This window comes from Carassius auratus, chromosome 45 (assembly GCF_003368295.1).
Source record: "Carassius auratus strain Wakin chromosome 45, ASM336829v1, whole genome shotgun sequence".
NCBI lineage: Eukaryota > Metazoa > Chordata > Actinopteri > Cypriniformes > Cyprinidae > Carassius > Carassius auratus.
Window position 1 is genome coordinate 14813715 of NC_039287.1, and position 15267 is coordinate 14828981.

A 15267-nucleotide genomic window follows, 5' to 3' on the forward strand; every position below is an offset into this window, starting at 1 on the left:
ACCTCATTCCTGACCCGTCTAATGCTTGGCCCACCCAGTAATGTATATCAATATTTAGAGCCTATTGTTTACTGTGTTGTAGGTGTCTGACAGACAGAGTTACCTGGTGCTGTCTCTGATCCTGTGTCTGACGCTGGGTCTGCTGCTCTGTATGCAGTGCTGCAGGAGCTCACCCACTCACAAAACCAGCTCAAGCATTCCCATGAGCAACCACTACCCCAGCCCTAAGAGGTATAACACACAGCAAATGTGTCAGAGTGCAATGCAGTATTCAATACAGGAACACAATGCATGCTCAGGGTTGCAGCAAGGAGATCTCTAGAGGCCCTGCAGTCAGTTTTCTGTCATGTCAACTACTGTTATGACTGCACAACAGCATGAAAGATGAACTCAAAATACATGGGTTTAAGACTGATTTATGAGTCTTTTGACGAGCAGAGCAACAGTTGCAGTACAAGCTAGTTGAAGTTATGTAAACTGTTGACAGGTTTATAGCTGGCGCCATACACCCAGTTTAATAGTACAGAGGTTTGATGTTAACCCTTTGTGACAATAACATAACTGCATACAATACCATTCAAAAAATGGTACAAAATATTTTTATTTCACATAATTATTGTTATTTGGAACTTTTTATTCCTCAATCATGAATTATGTAAAAAAAAAAAAGGTATCCACAAAAGTTCTACAGCACAACCTTTTTTCAACATTGTTAATAATAAAACGTTTTATCAGCAGTAAATCAGCATATTACAATGATATCTGAACCATCATGTGACACTGAATTTACAGCATCATTACTCCAGTCTTCAGCTTTGCCACACAAGAATACATTTCTTTTTCAAATATATCCAAATAGAAAATTGTGTTATATTAATATTTCACAATATTACTGTTTCACTTTTTGTTGGTTAGTGCGCATTATGTATGTATAGAAGAACCCTGCATTCTTGCAATGCATTGGCCAAAAATTCACATCTATATTTGGTATAATATATTTGTGAATAATGTCTCTGTTTCTCATTCTCAGGTGTTTTTCCTCATACGATGATATGAGTCTGAAACGGAGAGTGTCTTGCCCTCTCGTCCGTTCAAAGTCATTTCAGCTGCCCACATCAGAAGGTAAGAGTCAACTTCGACACAGAGCTCTCTGTCGTTCTCTCTTTTTCTCGAACTCCTCCCCTTCTCTCATGTAATTCACATCATTTACTCTGCTTTTTCAGCCAGACTCAAATCCACCATATTCATTTCTCACAGCTTCCCACTTAACATGTGGCTTGTGTTGTGTGCTCTCATATGGCTGCTGCTCTCAGAAGAATCACGCCTTTTGTATTAAATACTACACCGATCACTTTACAGCTTACACTGGTTTAGAGTCCAGCTGTCACTAGTTCCAAAGTGTCCGGCGATAATTCAGTATCAATGTGACCTATACTGGAGCACGTCAACACAGTCTTGCCTCATGTTTTGCACCACCAGAGTCCGCTGATCAGATATGTCCCTTTAAGTAAAAAAAGTTTACTTTTACAAGCCAAGAACTCAATTAAAAGTGTTAATTTAGTGCAGTTTATTAATAAAACAAGCCAAGAACTCAATTAGAAGTGTTATTTTAGTGCAGTTTATTAATAAAACAAAGTTAGCAAAGTTAGACTATAAGTCACATTTATTTAGAACCAAGAACCAAGAGAAAACATTAAAGCAGACTACAGGAGCAGTGAGCAGCATAGAGCGCCCTCTCGCGGCTGGAGACGGTAATGTTTTCTCTTAGTTTTTTCTCTCGGTTCATGTCAAATTAATTTTGATAAATAAGTCGCACCTGACTATAAGTCGCAGGACCAGCCAAACTATGAAAAAAAAGTGCGACTCATAGTCCAGAAAATATGGTAATATGAATAACTTTGCTAGGTAAACTGAATCGTCTTCACTATTTTAAACGCCAGATCCTTCCTGTTCTTCTGGTTCCATTTATTTCCTGCCATTTTTTTCCTCTCACGTTTTGCTACAGCATTGTGTGGGGTTGTGTGTGTGTGTGTGTGTGTGTGTGTGTGTGTGTGTGTGTGTGTGTGCTCATCAGTGGTTTGTGTTCATAAGGCAGAGCTTGGATATTTTTAGCACATGATGCTTTTGGCTGGCACATGTTGAGCATTTGCAAGTAGTAACAGTGGGAAGAAAGTGGCACATTTAATGGATTGCAGTGTTGCATTGACAGATAAGCAAATCAAAACTTCCAAATGACATCACTGTGCAAACAATTGATGCTGCAGCCATGGTTACCACATGCAGACACTGTTGGTGATGAAACGAGAGAGAAATAGGACATGTCAGAGCGGATTACAACCGAACAGCAGTTTCAACAGCAGGAAAATACTTGGAAGAGGCTGTTTATAACTTGTGCTACTACTTGCAAGTGCTGTCATGCTTGTGTTATTGTTTGCCATACCATTCCGTTAACCTGCCCCCTCTCTCCCCTCTTTAGTAGGTCCTGATGACTTGTACATTGTAGAACCTCTAAGGTTTTCTCCAGGGAAAAAGGTATGGCGTTGGTTTCGGCCGCTGTGTGTTCATGACAGTAGTGGGACTGAAGCAGTGTTTCACAACCTCTCACTGCTCGTTTAGCAGCTCTTCTCTCAGTTTTCTCCACTTTTCTAGTTAGATTACGAATCTGTCAAAAGCATATTAATACCATAACAGTTTTATTAGAACAGCTTTAGTCAATGTGAAGAGCAGTGAGTGTTTTGGAACGCAGCTCTTTCTAGTTAAGTCTGTCTGAAGTTAACCGTTTCTCTGCTGACCGAGGATTCACTCTGATTGTTCTCAACGCTACACTAAAAACAAAAAAGGAAACTATTATATTAATGTCATTATTATTTAGATAAACCTCAATTTTATTGTGTTTCTTTAAATTCCAGTCACTAATTGCTCTGATTAAATTGTCGTGAAGCTGAAGTACAAAACATAGTCACAGTTCGTTTCTAGTTTAATGCGTGTTAATGATGAAAAGTAAGTCATTTAGTAACCAATCCGATTTAATAAGTTATTAAACTGATTCAAACCCATAATGCAGGAGTTTAATCTGATTTGTGTCTTTGTGACCGATTCATTAAACCGAGCCGCTTTGTAAGAGTGGTTCCCAGCGCTGCTTGGGTTTAGTCAAGGTTTAACTAGTTCCCCAAACATAACCGTGAGCTCTGGTTGTGGTTGGTCTGGCAGATCTAAGAGTTAAGGCCTGTTCAGGCCAATACTGATCTTCAACTAACAAAAGAATTGGTCAGATGCAATTTGTCTGTTCATACCAATGCAAAAAACAGAAGATGGTTGAATTAAACTGTAAATTGACTCTCTGATATTAAGTAATGCTCACAGAAAAGCAGAAGTTTCCTGGTACACAACTTTCTGTTAAAATGTCAAGTAGTATTGACACGTTTTCAAACAGCCATTCAGATTTTCATATTCACTGTGGTGGTAATAATACTAGAGTACAGAGACAACACTGCTTTCAGATTCGTCCTCTGCTCTTTAATAGTCAGTGTTATATTAACATCGCTGATATACTATTAGAGTTTTTGTTCATATTTTGAGGTTCTAGTTTTTTTCACTCATTTATTTTAATTACTTAATTTAAATTTAATTTTGAACAATTTTATTAGTTTAAAAAAATGTCTGTAAAGTATTTGTTTATCTATTAGTTTTAATTAATCTGACTTATTTTAGTACGTACACCTAATTTATTTCAGTTACTTTAAAAAAATTAGCTTTTTTTTAGTTAATTTTTATTTAGTTTTAGTTAACAGTGACAACGTTGTTCACTGTCGCTTGGCCAAGTAATCTCTGGGCATGTGACCAATACAGTGAGATAAGAAAGAGATTAGAACACCTTGCAATAAAAATAAATACAAAATAATGCATTGCAATAACTGCATGCAAATTTTCATGTCAGTATGAACAGACACATTAACAGATGTTCATTCAAATAAAGAGGTTTACTGCTCTGAACATTTGTGAACAGGCCTCAATTTCTCCAAAAATACCATCACGTGATTGAATTGTTGTACTATTCTTTTTTTTTTTTTTTTGTGTCTAATGAAGTGTTTGCGTCTAGATATTATTTTTGACTCACTCAGCACAAAGACGGTTACAGTGGCTTTAGATGTTTCAATACCTCTCTGAATGCATCATTTAGACTTTAAATCATCTCTGCCTGTTTGTGTCTTTCAGAAGAAACGCTGCAAGACAAAAGGAGGGGAGCGAGTGGAGACGCTCCAGGCCTCCGTCCCCTCAGCGACGGTTGTTAATGACGGTGAATCATCATCTTTTCAATTCCTGCCATCACCGTGCAACGGCTGTGTGTCCACCTGCTCGTCCAGGGACTGTGTGTCCGAGGGCAGCTCCGAGAGCTCTGCTTCTACACTGTCTGAGGAGTCCTTCAGCTGCGCCCCCTCCATGAACGGACACGACCCAAACCTGTGCAACGGCGAGCCCCCGGCGCTTTTCCCTCCAGCCAAGAGCAAGACGGAGAAGAGGTCGCTGAAACGACGCAAGTCTAGGAACGCTGAGCAGCAGGAGGCCCTGCGTGTGGGGGAGATACTGCACGCATCACTTCCTGTGACGGTCATGCCCACGCTGGAGGAACTCATGAAGGGGAAGGCGGATCTGGCCGTGGCCACTTTCGGAAGGACAGCTGTAACAGGACGAGTTTGAGTTCTTATGCCACCATCTTTCCTTTTCTTGTTCCATCTCACCACCGTTTTGAGATTTTATTGTGAGCGCTGATCCTGACGCCGCCTTCACTACATCCTGGTTCTCTGAACTATGTGCCTTTTTTTTATCCAATCAGGATCGTTTTTTTTGTTATTCCCTTTAATTTGTTTTTATTCTTCTGGGAAGGTTCTGACTGCTAAACATTCACAAGTATGAATGAGACTTGATTTGATGTTCTCTGAACATACATACGGCTCGTGCAAATGTGGCTCTGCGTCACCGTGACCAGGAGTTTAGACGGGGAACGTGTGGACGGTCCGATTTCAATTCCGGCAAACACATTCAACGGGTTTCTTTACACTAACACGACCCTCTTTCACTGTCCCTTTAATGCTCTCGCTCTCTCGTTCCCTTCCTCGGTGGAAGTATAAATCGTGTACATTTGAGTGTGTGTCATTGTTTGTGGTTGGTTTGTGGGACCAGTGATGTCACATAGCACAGGGCTTCAATCCAGTGAACAGAGCTGAATGATGAACAGATCCAGTTCATGTTGATTCTGTCTTTATTTCCTCTTTTAGGGGGTAAATTAAAGCCTTTTAATTAGACCAACGAGTCGTGGCTATTCATACCTGAACATGTACAGATTGTGACGCACACAACAGTGTCTCATGTTCAGTCTCCAGCTTTTTCAAGCATGTTTACAGCTCATTTTCTTCGTGTTCAGTGTAGCCGTCATAAAAAAAGACGCATGCAGATATTCACTTTTTACATTTTTATTCACTTTATATGTACACAGGGACGTTGTAGGGGACATTCTGTTATGTTAGTGGTAATTATTTATGTATTTATTTATTTAAATGTGACCCTGGCTCAATGAGATTGTGGTCATGTGACATGAGATACGGTAGCCCCTCCCTCCTCCATGTTTGAGATTTATTACAGATACTCACGAATGGTACAGACAGCGTCTTTCTGTTCTCTAAAGTCTGTGCACCCTACCTTTTTTTTTTGAGATAGCTGGATTCTGATTTTGACATTTTTATATTGGATGTTTGATTTATTTTATTATTTTGCCTTCAAATCAGATTTCAATATCAAATGAGGCATCAGATAAACCCGTGATCATGGCGATGTTGTGAATCTGATTGGCTCAGCTTCTGTTTGACCCTTCTGGCTTGTCCTCGGCTGGATCTGTTCGGATGAGCTTTGAGTTACTGGATTCGGGGGGAAATCGTAAAAATGGCCGAGCTCTCGTTGTTGTGCAAATATTATGCATGAGTCCAGCAAAGCAACCGTGTGGTTTGTCCTACCTGTCATGTACGTGTAAAGTTTATCTGTGTGTGTGTGTCCAGCATCTTCTCTAGTCACACACTCCGTGTCCCTATTAACACACTTATGTATTTGTGTGTTTGCTGCTTTCTTAGTTCTTTTTAATGCACCTAATAGACCATTTGGCATCCCAGCTGTGCGGGGTCTTGTGTGTTGTGTAAGATTGTAAGTGTTTTTTTCATGCAGATGATCCCATCATTGACCTTTTATCAAACTCTGGGCTTTAGAGAATGTGAATCAACAACACTATTTCAATAAAAGGGAAAGATTGGGATGGCGTGCGATGGACCATCTCTGTGTGATTTCCATGATATATGTTCCACTTTAAAACGTTTTCTCCTTTTTGAATGGAAATTGGTATATGCTTGGGGAATTTGTTTTTGTCTGGATGTTTTTTTTTTTCATGCAGTGTGTGTGTGTGTTGAATATAATTTCCGGTACCCCAGTGAGTAGAGACCGGAGATGTTTGGAGAACTCCACACATGCCTTTGTTTTTCTACACCACACCTTGTACAAGTGCTTTTCGCCGCAGGCTTCCTTTAGAACGGCGCCCTCTAGTGTCTAATGCTTGATTTATTTAAACGTCCGCTAGGTGGCGCCCAGATGAAATCTCATAACCTGTGAGGACGAACTGCACAGTATTTGATTTTCTTTTCTTATTTTTTTTTTTTCAGTTGTAACTACAGCATTGTAGTGCCATTAGAAACTGTGAATTTATAAATAAACATTTCGTTGTCTTTATTCAGTGTGTTTTGTTGTATTACTGTTAATCCGTCACACTAAAGTACGGACATTAAAACACTAATGAAAGCATCTATACCATTATAGACGTAACATTGTGGTACTGTGACACTCCTTGTGTAATAAATGTGGTTTTCTGATTGTGAAGTCATATATAAGTCATTATAAAGTCAAACAGATTTTTATCCAAATTTTCTTAGAAGTATCTAAAACTGAAAGCAGACAGTTTAGCATGCTTGTGTGGATTACACTATAAATTACATGAGTTTTTGCATTTGAATGCATTTTAAAACAAAAACATAGTAATACAAGGTTAAATGACTCCTAAAAATCTGTCAATTCTCTAAGCAGTCATTGCCTCCTATGTGCAATTACACAATAATTGAATGACTTGTCCAAATGTAGCTTATATAAGTGGTAGGTTCATTCATAAAGTAAAAATGTATAAAGAATAAAATAAATATAAATTGGAGTGTGAAAAAATATTACTGTCATTATGTGAACAAAATGCAATAATTTTATCCATATATATATATGTACGTACACCCACATAATCCACAGAGCTGCCATGCAAAGGCAAAGTGCAGTAACTAGCAAATACTGAAACTGAGAAAACTGCCTTTAAAGTTTTTACATCAGCCAGTCAAACATGTTGTGGGTAGATTAGTGGCAATGAATTAATTTAAAGCCTTTTTAAAGATGAATTTCTTTTTAAATAAAAACCATGAACATTGATGTGACCTTTGACCACTTAAATGCAGATACTGCAATCTGCCTTTGGATGTCCTTACACAGCTTAAAACACTATTGCAAAAGCAAAGAGCAGTATCTACAAACTAAATCAGATAACAAACTAGTTCATCCAGCTTTCTTTTTGTGTTTCTTACTAAATGTTGATTGTTTTTAATAACTTTAATTATAGGTGTTTGCATGTTGTGAATTTTAAAATTACTCCGTAGTAAGCTTCAAGATCATCTTATCGCAATGCTCCTTTCACCACAAAGAGTTTTGCTCATTTTATTTAAAAATCAATTAATTACAGACCGATTAGTTAAAATTCACACAATTTAAACTTTTCCTAACAATATAACTAGGGATGTCATAAAGGAAAACAAGGGACATTTGTGATTCTTTATAGGAAAATAAGGGACAGAATAAGGTATGCTCAAATATTTGTACTGTATCAAGTCCATGTCTGCAGTTAAGTATATAAAAGGTATGTACAATTTTCTCAGAAAAAAATAAATAATAAAAAAATAATATATTAATTTGTTTGCTTTACATATTTATGTGAAATTATTCTAAAGGAAATTTTAATGTCATACAAAAAATGTCACACATATTACACTCAAACCACTGGCCTGTGAAATAGTGAAAGAAGTCATCCCTCAGGTAGATTGCATGCTTTATTGCCTAGCTGGATGTTGTGCTCATGATATTCACATTGTTTGCATTCACCCTGATCTGCCAAAATCAAAATGTGGACGGTGAAGGAAATTGAAGACAGGGTGAGTCCCGCAGGGTGAGTCTTCCTCGATTGTGTTAACAAATGAAACGGTGATTTGGGCAAAATTAATGATTGCCTATGTGTTAATAATTTTATATTTTCATGGTCTGGTAGTCATATGGCATATGACTGCAAATAGGAGACAGATTGCGTTCTGTACAGAATCTCTGATGGCAGCAGACTGAAGAAACTGTGATGAGTGGATGGGATCACCTGCAATGCAGATGGGTATATATATATATATATATATATATATATATATATATATATATATATATATATATATATATATATATATATATATATATATATTGTGTTTTCTTCAAATACTATGTCAAAACACTTTGTTGTTGCAATATTTCTGGTTAATATATAAATGACATCGGTTCAGCGGAGTCCTCGGACTTTTATTTTGAAGTGTATGAAGGGTTGATCGTTCTCTGTTTACAGATCATGTGCAGGTGACTTTTATTTTGAAGTGTATGAAGGGTTGATCGTTCTCTGTTTACAGATCATGTGCAGGTGACTTTTATTTTGAAGTGTGTGCCGCAGCAGGTTGATAAGTCTGAGCCCTGCCTCTCACAGGCTCGCTGACCGATCTGGAGCTTATTAAGGTAATAATAACTTCCTCAAATAAATTCGAACCTGTGCTAAACCGTTAGAGTAGCACTAATAAAAGCCAAATGAGGCATGCACGTGGATGTCACGCGGTAATTTTGATGCATGGGTTTTTATTGTACATCTATATTGATGATCCGTTATCAGACACAGGCCATCAACAGACTATGAGCTAATAAAATAATATCTTCTGAAACACTGCATCCAGCTCTTAGCACTGTTTTTAAAGCAGCTTTGATAGTGCTGTGTGCATGTGAAGAGTGTGTGTTATGGAGGTCAGGAGATAAGCGCGAGACACTACAGTAATCCTCATCACTCCTGTCAGTGTGACACGCTCATCCGTGCTTCCCCACAGACAAATTACAGTAGGATTTCTAGCACTTTAAATATTAAGCGAGTTGTGTTTTGACGCCCAAAACAAACAACATATTTTCCGAGTTTTTAAACATTCACAATTGTTTTTAACGCTTAAAATAAATTCTGTCTGTGCTCCTGCAACGGTTTGTTCTGTTTTGTGTTGAAAAAATTTAAATGTAATTGATATTTGGAATATTTCAATACACTATTTTGAGTATTTCCAAATTAAAATTAATAGAATATTTGAATTGGACCTTTAAATAATGTGTTCCAAGTGATTTCTTTTTGTAACTTTAATATTTTATCAGTCCTTTTTCCATACTGCTAATCTTTCCATTGCTCATGGGTATGTTATTGTCATTTGAGCGTGATCCACAGCATTGATCCTCATGTATTGATTTGATATAGGATGGCTGAACCGCCTCGGTCATGTGACTGTTTTGTATCTCTGCCCCCGGGTTCAAAAGAGAATTATGTGATATTTGGTAAGAACTCTGACCGGCCGAGAGATGAGGTGCAGGAGGTGGTGTTTTACCCTGCATCCTCACACGCTCCCGGATCTACAGTAGAGGTGAACCGACCTTTTCATTACATTTCATCAAATGCATAATACAATACCTACTTTCTGTTTAAAATTCATATCTTCTCCCCTTTTTTCACTTATATGGTTGTCGAACAAAAATCTTGTGTTCGACAGTTGTGGCCAAACCATAGATGCTTTGCTTTTCCTTGTAGTGCACATACATTTCCATTCCTCAAGCGGAGCACACTCATGCGGTGGTGCTGAGCAGACCTGCTTGGCTCTGGGGGGCCGAGATGGGGGCCAATGAACGAGGGGTGTGTATTGGGAATGAGGCCGTCTGGACCAAGGAGCCTGTGGATCCAGAAGAAGCTCTGCTGGGAATGGACCTGGTTCGGTGAGCTCATATCACGCAGACGTCTTTATCTTCCTGTTTTCGAGTCTTAGTATTGAGCAGCTGTTGTTTGTGTGTGTGTGTGTCGAGGCTGGGTCTGGAGCGCGGGGACAGCGCGTGGGCCGCTCTGAATGTGATCACAGGTCTCCTGGAGCAGCACGGTCAGGGCGGAGCCTGCAGGGAGACCCCCGAACCCTTCAGTTACCACAACACCTTCTTACTAGTGGACCGACAGGAAGCCTGGGTCCTAGAGACTGCGGGGAAACTGTGGGCTGCACAGAAAGTCACCGGTGAGGAAAGATGATTCATGGGCAGCGGTGAATGCAGAAGTTAATTTTTTTTTTTATATACGGGTCCTGTCTCTCAGGATCTGTCGGAAAAGATCCAAAATCAAAGAATATATCAGCTTAAATAATATTATATATGATAAACATGTTTATATATAGAGAGGGATAACAAATGTGTTAGGTAATTTAGAATATACATAATAATTATAACATTCTTAATAGAAAGTAGTAATAATTTAAATAATTGTACTAATATATTTGATTACTAATGTTATTTTGAAAATCATTCATTCCGGTGTGTGGCCTTAACTGTTTTATATATATATATATATATATATATATATATATATATATATATATAAAAATCCATTTCTAGAAATGAACCTGAGGTTATTTATTTTGTCAGAGGGAGTGAAGAACATCTCTAACCAGCTGACGATCGGCTCCGAGATCTCGGCGGAGCATCCGGCGCTGCGTGCTGTGGCTCAGGCTCAGGGCTGGTGGAGCGGAGACGGGGACTTCAGCTTCTCTGCCGTCTTCAGCCCTGACAACCCCCCCGCCAGGATGGAGATGGCCAAGCGGCGGTACATGGGCGGCACTGCCCTGCTCCAGCAGCACAACGGTACGTCTGCGTTTCCCTGCCATCAGAACCGAGGAGTGGGTTGTGTTTACAGCAAGGAACTTGAATGTTAAAGTCAGGTTTCGGAAAATGTGTATTTGAAGGGTTTTGGTTACAAGAAGATGCAGATGAGTGTTACCCTTACTCTTGCTATCCAGAGTAGTTTAGTTATTTTTGAAGAGTGTATCCTTTAAAATGTTTAATACTGCCATCTACTGTTTAGAAACAGCATTTACATTGATTTAATTTATTTTATTTGTTAGCAATTATTAGTAAAAGCATGGACGACTAAATTTTTGACTTTATTATGATTATAATATTTTGTCTTTTTGGTTTCTATTAATTGACTATAATAATAATAATAATAATAATAATACTGTGTACTTGTTGAATGTGGTTTATGTAATTATGCAGTGTTTATAAGGAATCATGTGACTTAAATTGCTATGCCACTAGTACTATTTGAGATACAGTAGTATTTGTTTTGTTTTATCAATAGCTCCAAATACATTACTTGATTGTGGTGTGGTGATTATTTTATTTTTTTCAGTAGTTTTTATATTTTTTGTATCCTGCTCCCAACTGTTAATACATTGATTGTTATGATTATTATTATTATTAGTAGTACATTAGTTTATAACTTATTTAATGTTGTCTTGTTATTAAAATTTATAGAATATTTTATGCTATTTTAATATTGTAGTATACAATTTGTGCCTTTTTGGCGTTCTTTTTATTAAATACATAATTGCACAATTACAGATGTTCCTCTGACCTGCCGGTTGTACAGGTTCATTTCTAATCATCTAATCTACACTACTGTTTAAAAGTTTGGGGTCTGAAGACTAATGATGCTGAATATTCAGCTTTGTCGTCACAGGAGTAAATGTCATTTTAACATGTATTAAAATAGAAAACATAATTAAAATAGAAAACATCCTGTATTTTGTAATGAAATACTTGGATCAATAACAAAATCTCGCTGACCCCAAACTTTTAAACGGTAATCTGTGCCGTGTGCCACACGTGTTTTCCTCCTCTTCTGACTTGGCTCTGCACAGGCTCGGTGACGGCCGAGGTGATGATGAGCATCCTGAGGGACAAGGCCAGCGGGATCTGTATGGATTCGGAGGGCTTCTGTACTACAGGCAGCATGGTGTCCATCCTCCCGCTCAACCCAGACGTGCCCTGCGTTCACTTCTTCACCGCCACACCCGACCCCTCCAGGTGCGACCCTGAAAGATCCGCTCACGCCTTGCATTGTCCGGGTCAACTCTTCACACTTTGACTCTTCTCTTGTAGGTCTGTATTCAAGCCTTTTATCTTCTCTGAACACGTGAGGCCCGTCAGCATGGTGATGTCTCCTCAGTACGGCCCAGACGATCCAGTCAGGACACAGCCTCGATTCCAGCAGCAGGTGGACCGCAGGCACCAGCTGTACAGAGCCCACCAGACGGCACTGACCAGTCCTGTGAGTCTGACAAAATACTGACTGACTGACTTTATTTATTTTAAGATTTCTGAACATTAAGCCTACAAAGCCTACTGTATCATATCTAATACACACATTTCTAAGACCTCTAAATTATCAGTATAAACAAAACCTATTGTACACAGTCTAACACATATTTACATTATGTATTTTTCGGACTATAAGTCGCATCTGAGTATTAGTCGCATCCGTCCAAAAATACGTCATGATGAGGAAAAAAACGTGTATGTCACACTGGATTATAAATCGCATTTATTAAGAACCAAGAGAAAACATTACCATCTCCAGCCGCGAGAGGGCGCTCTATGTGTTCAGTGTAGACTACAGGAGCAGTGAGCAGCATAGAGCGCCCTCTCGCGGCTGGAGATGGTAATGTTTTCTCTTGGTTCATATCTCTTGGTTCATGTCAAATTAATTTTGAAAAAAAAGTGCAACTTATAGTCCGAAAAATACGGTATGTATAATTCTAAACCTGTTCACCTTCAAGTCATGATTCATATGTCCTTTTGATTTGAAATCGTCTTTTTTTATGAGTAAACACAAGAATAATTTTTTGTATTGTTAGCAATATTTGAAGACAAACTCTTACTGAAACAACTTAGGTTTGTTTGATTATCATACATGGTTTTCAGTTTAAATGTGAGAATCAAATATGATACAACAGGTTTTTGAGGCACATTTATCTGTACATATGTCAATCATAATTGTATTGCATTGCATTGTTTTTCTCTCACAATAAAAACAACAGAGCTTTGATCATAAAACGTATACATTTAAATGACATAGTTACTCATCTTGAGATGTATTATTGGGGAGATATAGAGTAACAGCTGATTTTAATATGCACTTTATGTAAGTAGTCTGCTAAACAGTTATCAAGCCTGATTTAATTTACAGTCATACTTAAAAATTATAAAACCTTTTGATTTTGTCTAAAGGTTCAATAAACTGATTCATTTCAAAATATAGACATATTTCAGACTTCAAATTACTTCATATGTCAGGCTTTAGAGGTTTAAATAAGTATTTTGGGTTAAATTTAAAACAATTTATGCTCAGTCCGCAGCATTTGTGGCATAATGTTAATTACCACAAAAAATATCCCTAACTTTCTTAAATGAATAAATAAAATAATGTTTAAATTGGGTACTTAAAATGAAAGCAATTTGAGACCCATTTTAAAATGTTAATTAAAGCAGAAATATGTGCCTAAGCTTTAAGGAGTTTTAGGGTTTTACATTAACATTACATTTAATTTGAGTCATTTAACAGACACTTTTATCCAAAGCGACTTACAAACGAGGACAGTGGAAGCAATCAGAAACAACAACAAAAATGTTTATTGGTAATGGCAGGTTGCTGTCATGGCATTGGATATAACTGGATATAAAACAGAAAATGTTATTAAGGGTTTTTTCACACTAAAGTCATATTAACGTCGATATGTTGACTACATATTGTATCTATACTATTAAAACAGTCTTATTTAAATAGTTCTGGATTGGCTTCATTCACTTTCAGTGTAAATGCATCACTATAACTCATATTTTTGCTAAAAAGGGGGAACAATGGAAATAATTTCTGTAAGAACCAAAAATGCCACAACTGCCCTCACTGAGCTTTAATTACACTGAATCTGCAATATTCTCACATAGCCCTGTGTGTGTGTGTGTGTGTGTGTGTGTGTGTCAGGATGCTGGAGTCTCTCTACAGGAGACTATGAGATACCTGGAGTCTCAATGTCTTGAGGAGATCGAGGCCATGCTGAGGGGGGAGATACAGGGCCAGGAGCTCGGGGATCTGTTCTTCGACTGTGTGGACACCGAGATCAAATTCTACCAGTGAGACAGAGCAGGTAAACCGAAACATGCCAGTGTACTGTATCTCTCACACATCTGACCTGTGACGTCCTCTGTCTGATGTTGCCTGTAACTTCTGGCTGTTTTGCAGTTGTTATTGTGAATGTCACTAGTGCTTGCTGATCTGCCTGGAGAGAGAGAGAGAGAGAGAGAGAGAGAGAGAGAGAGAGAGAGTCCAGAGCGCACAGAGCGCACAGGTTCCTGTCTGCTCGAATCCTGCTCTCCTAGTCCCCCTGATGCCATGCCAATCTAATCGTGATGTCCATGCCACACTAACTGTAACTTGAAAAATAAAAACACACTAGATATTCATCCGAGTGCATCACCATAATCATGTGTAATTGTCATATACGCATCACATTAACCGGTTTGTGATAGATTATGGTGTGTATGTGCTGTGTGTAGATGTGTGAGAGAAGAGATGTTAGTGAAAACACTTCTCATTCCTGTAAGAGACAGGCTCAGCCACCAGACTGACCGTCTGAGGAGAAACAGAATAAAAGATCAATGCTTCAGAATGTCTGGCGTCTTCATTATTACTGAAACACGGGTGGTTCGTGTCGCCTCGGGGATGTTTGACGTGGAGGACAGCCTAGATGTCCAGGTTCATAGGATTGACCAAAAAGATGTTTCCGAAGAGGACGTGTAAATATAAAATATATACACTACTGTTCAAAAGTTTGGGATCAGTAAGATGTGGAAAGTTTTTTTTTTTCTCTCTCTTCTGATTATGGCTGCATTTATTTGATCCGAAATACAGGGGAAAAAAATTTATATTGTGAAATATTATTAGAATTTAAAATAATTGTTTTCTATTTTAATATATTTAAAAATATAATTTATTTC

At 38.1% G+C, this 15267-nt stretch overlaps 2 protein-coding genes across 6 annotated transcripts in view; both read left to right on the forward strand.

Moving 5' to 3' along the window:
- LOC113063379 (SUN domain-containing ossification factor-like) overlaps positions 1-6768 on the forward strand; it is a 42778-nt gene extending 36010 nt beyond the window's left edge. For 3 of the 4 annotated variants that reach the window (XM_026233715.1, XM_026233717.1, XM_026233718.1), the window contains 4 exons: positions 83-231; positions 1031-1122; positions 2477-2532; positions 4216-6768. In XM_026233715.1, the coding sequence (XP_026089500.1) occupies positions 83-231; positions 1031-1122; positions 2477-2532; positions 4216-4698 (780 nt within the window). In that variant the 3' untranslated portion in view covers positions 4699-6768. The remainder of the gene's footprint in view (positions 1-82; positions 232-1030; positions 1123-2476; positions 2533-4215) is intronic. The other variant, XM_026233719.1, reaches the window with a different exon arrangement.
- Positions 6769-8781: 2013 nt separating this feature from the next.
- LOC113063380 (secernin-2-like) lies at positions 8782-14939 on the forward strand. Of its 2 annotated transcripts, none has more exons than XM_026233721.1 (8): positions 8782-8889; positions 9659-9821; positions 9986-10167; positions 10255-10454; positions 10858-11073; positions 12132-12297; positions 12373-12541; positions 14255-14407. In XM_026233721.1, the coding sequence occupies exons 2-8, from the start codon at positions 9660-9662 to the stop codon at positions 14405-14407; spliced, it is 1248 nt and encodes a 415-aa protein (XP_026089506.1). In that variant the 5' UTR covers positions 8782-8889; position 9659. The 2 variants fall into 2 exon arrangements, with proteins under 2 accessions (XP_026089506.1, XP_026089505.1); XM_026233720.1 differs by lacking the exon at positions 8782-8889 and adding an exon at positions 14513-14939 and having other exon boundaries at positions 9660-9821; positions 14255-14417.
- The last annotated feature ends 328 nt before the right edge of the window (positions 14940-15267 follow it).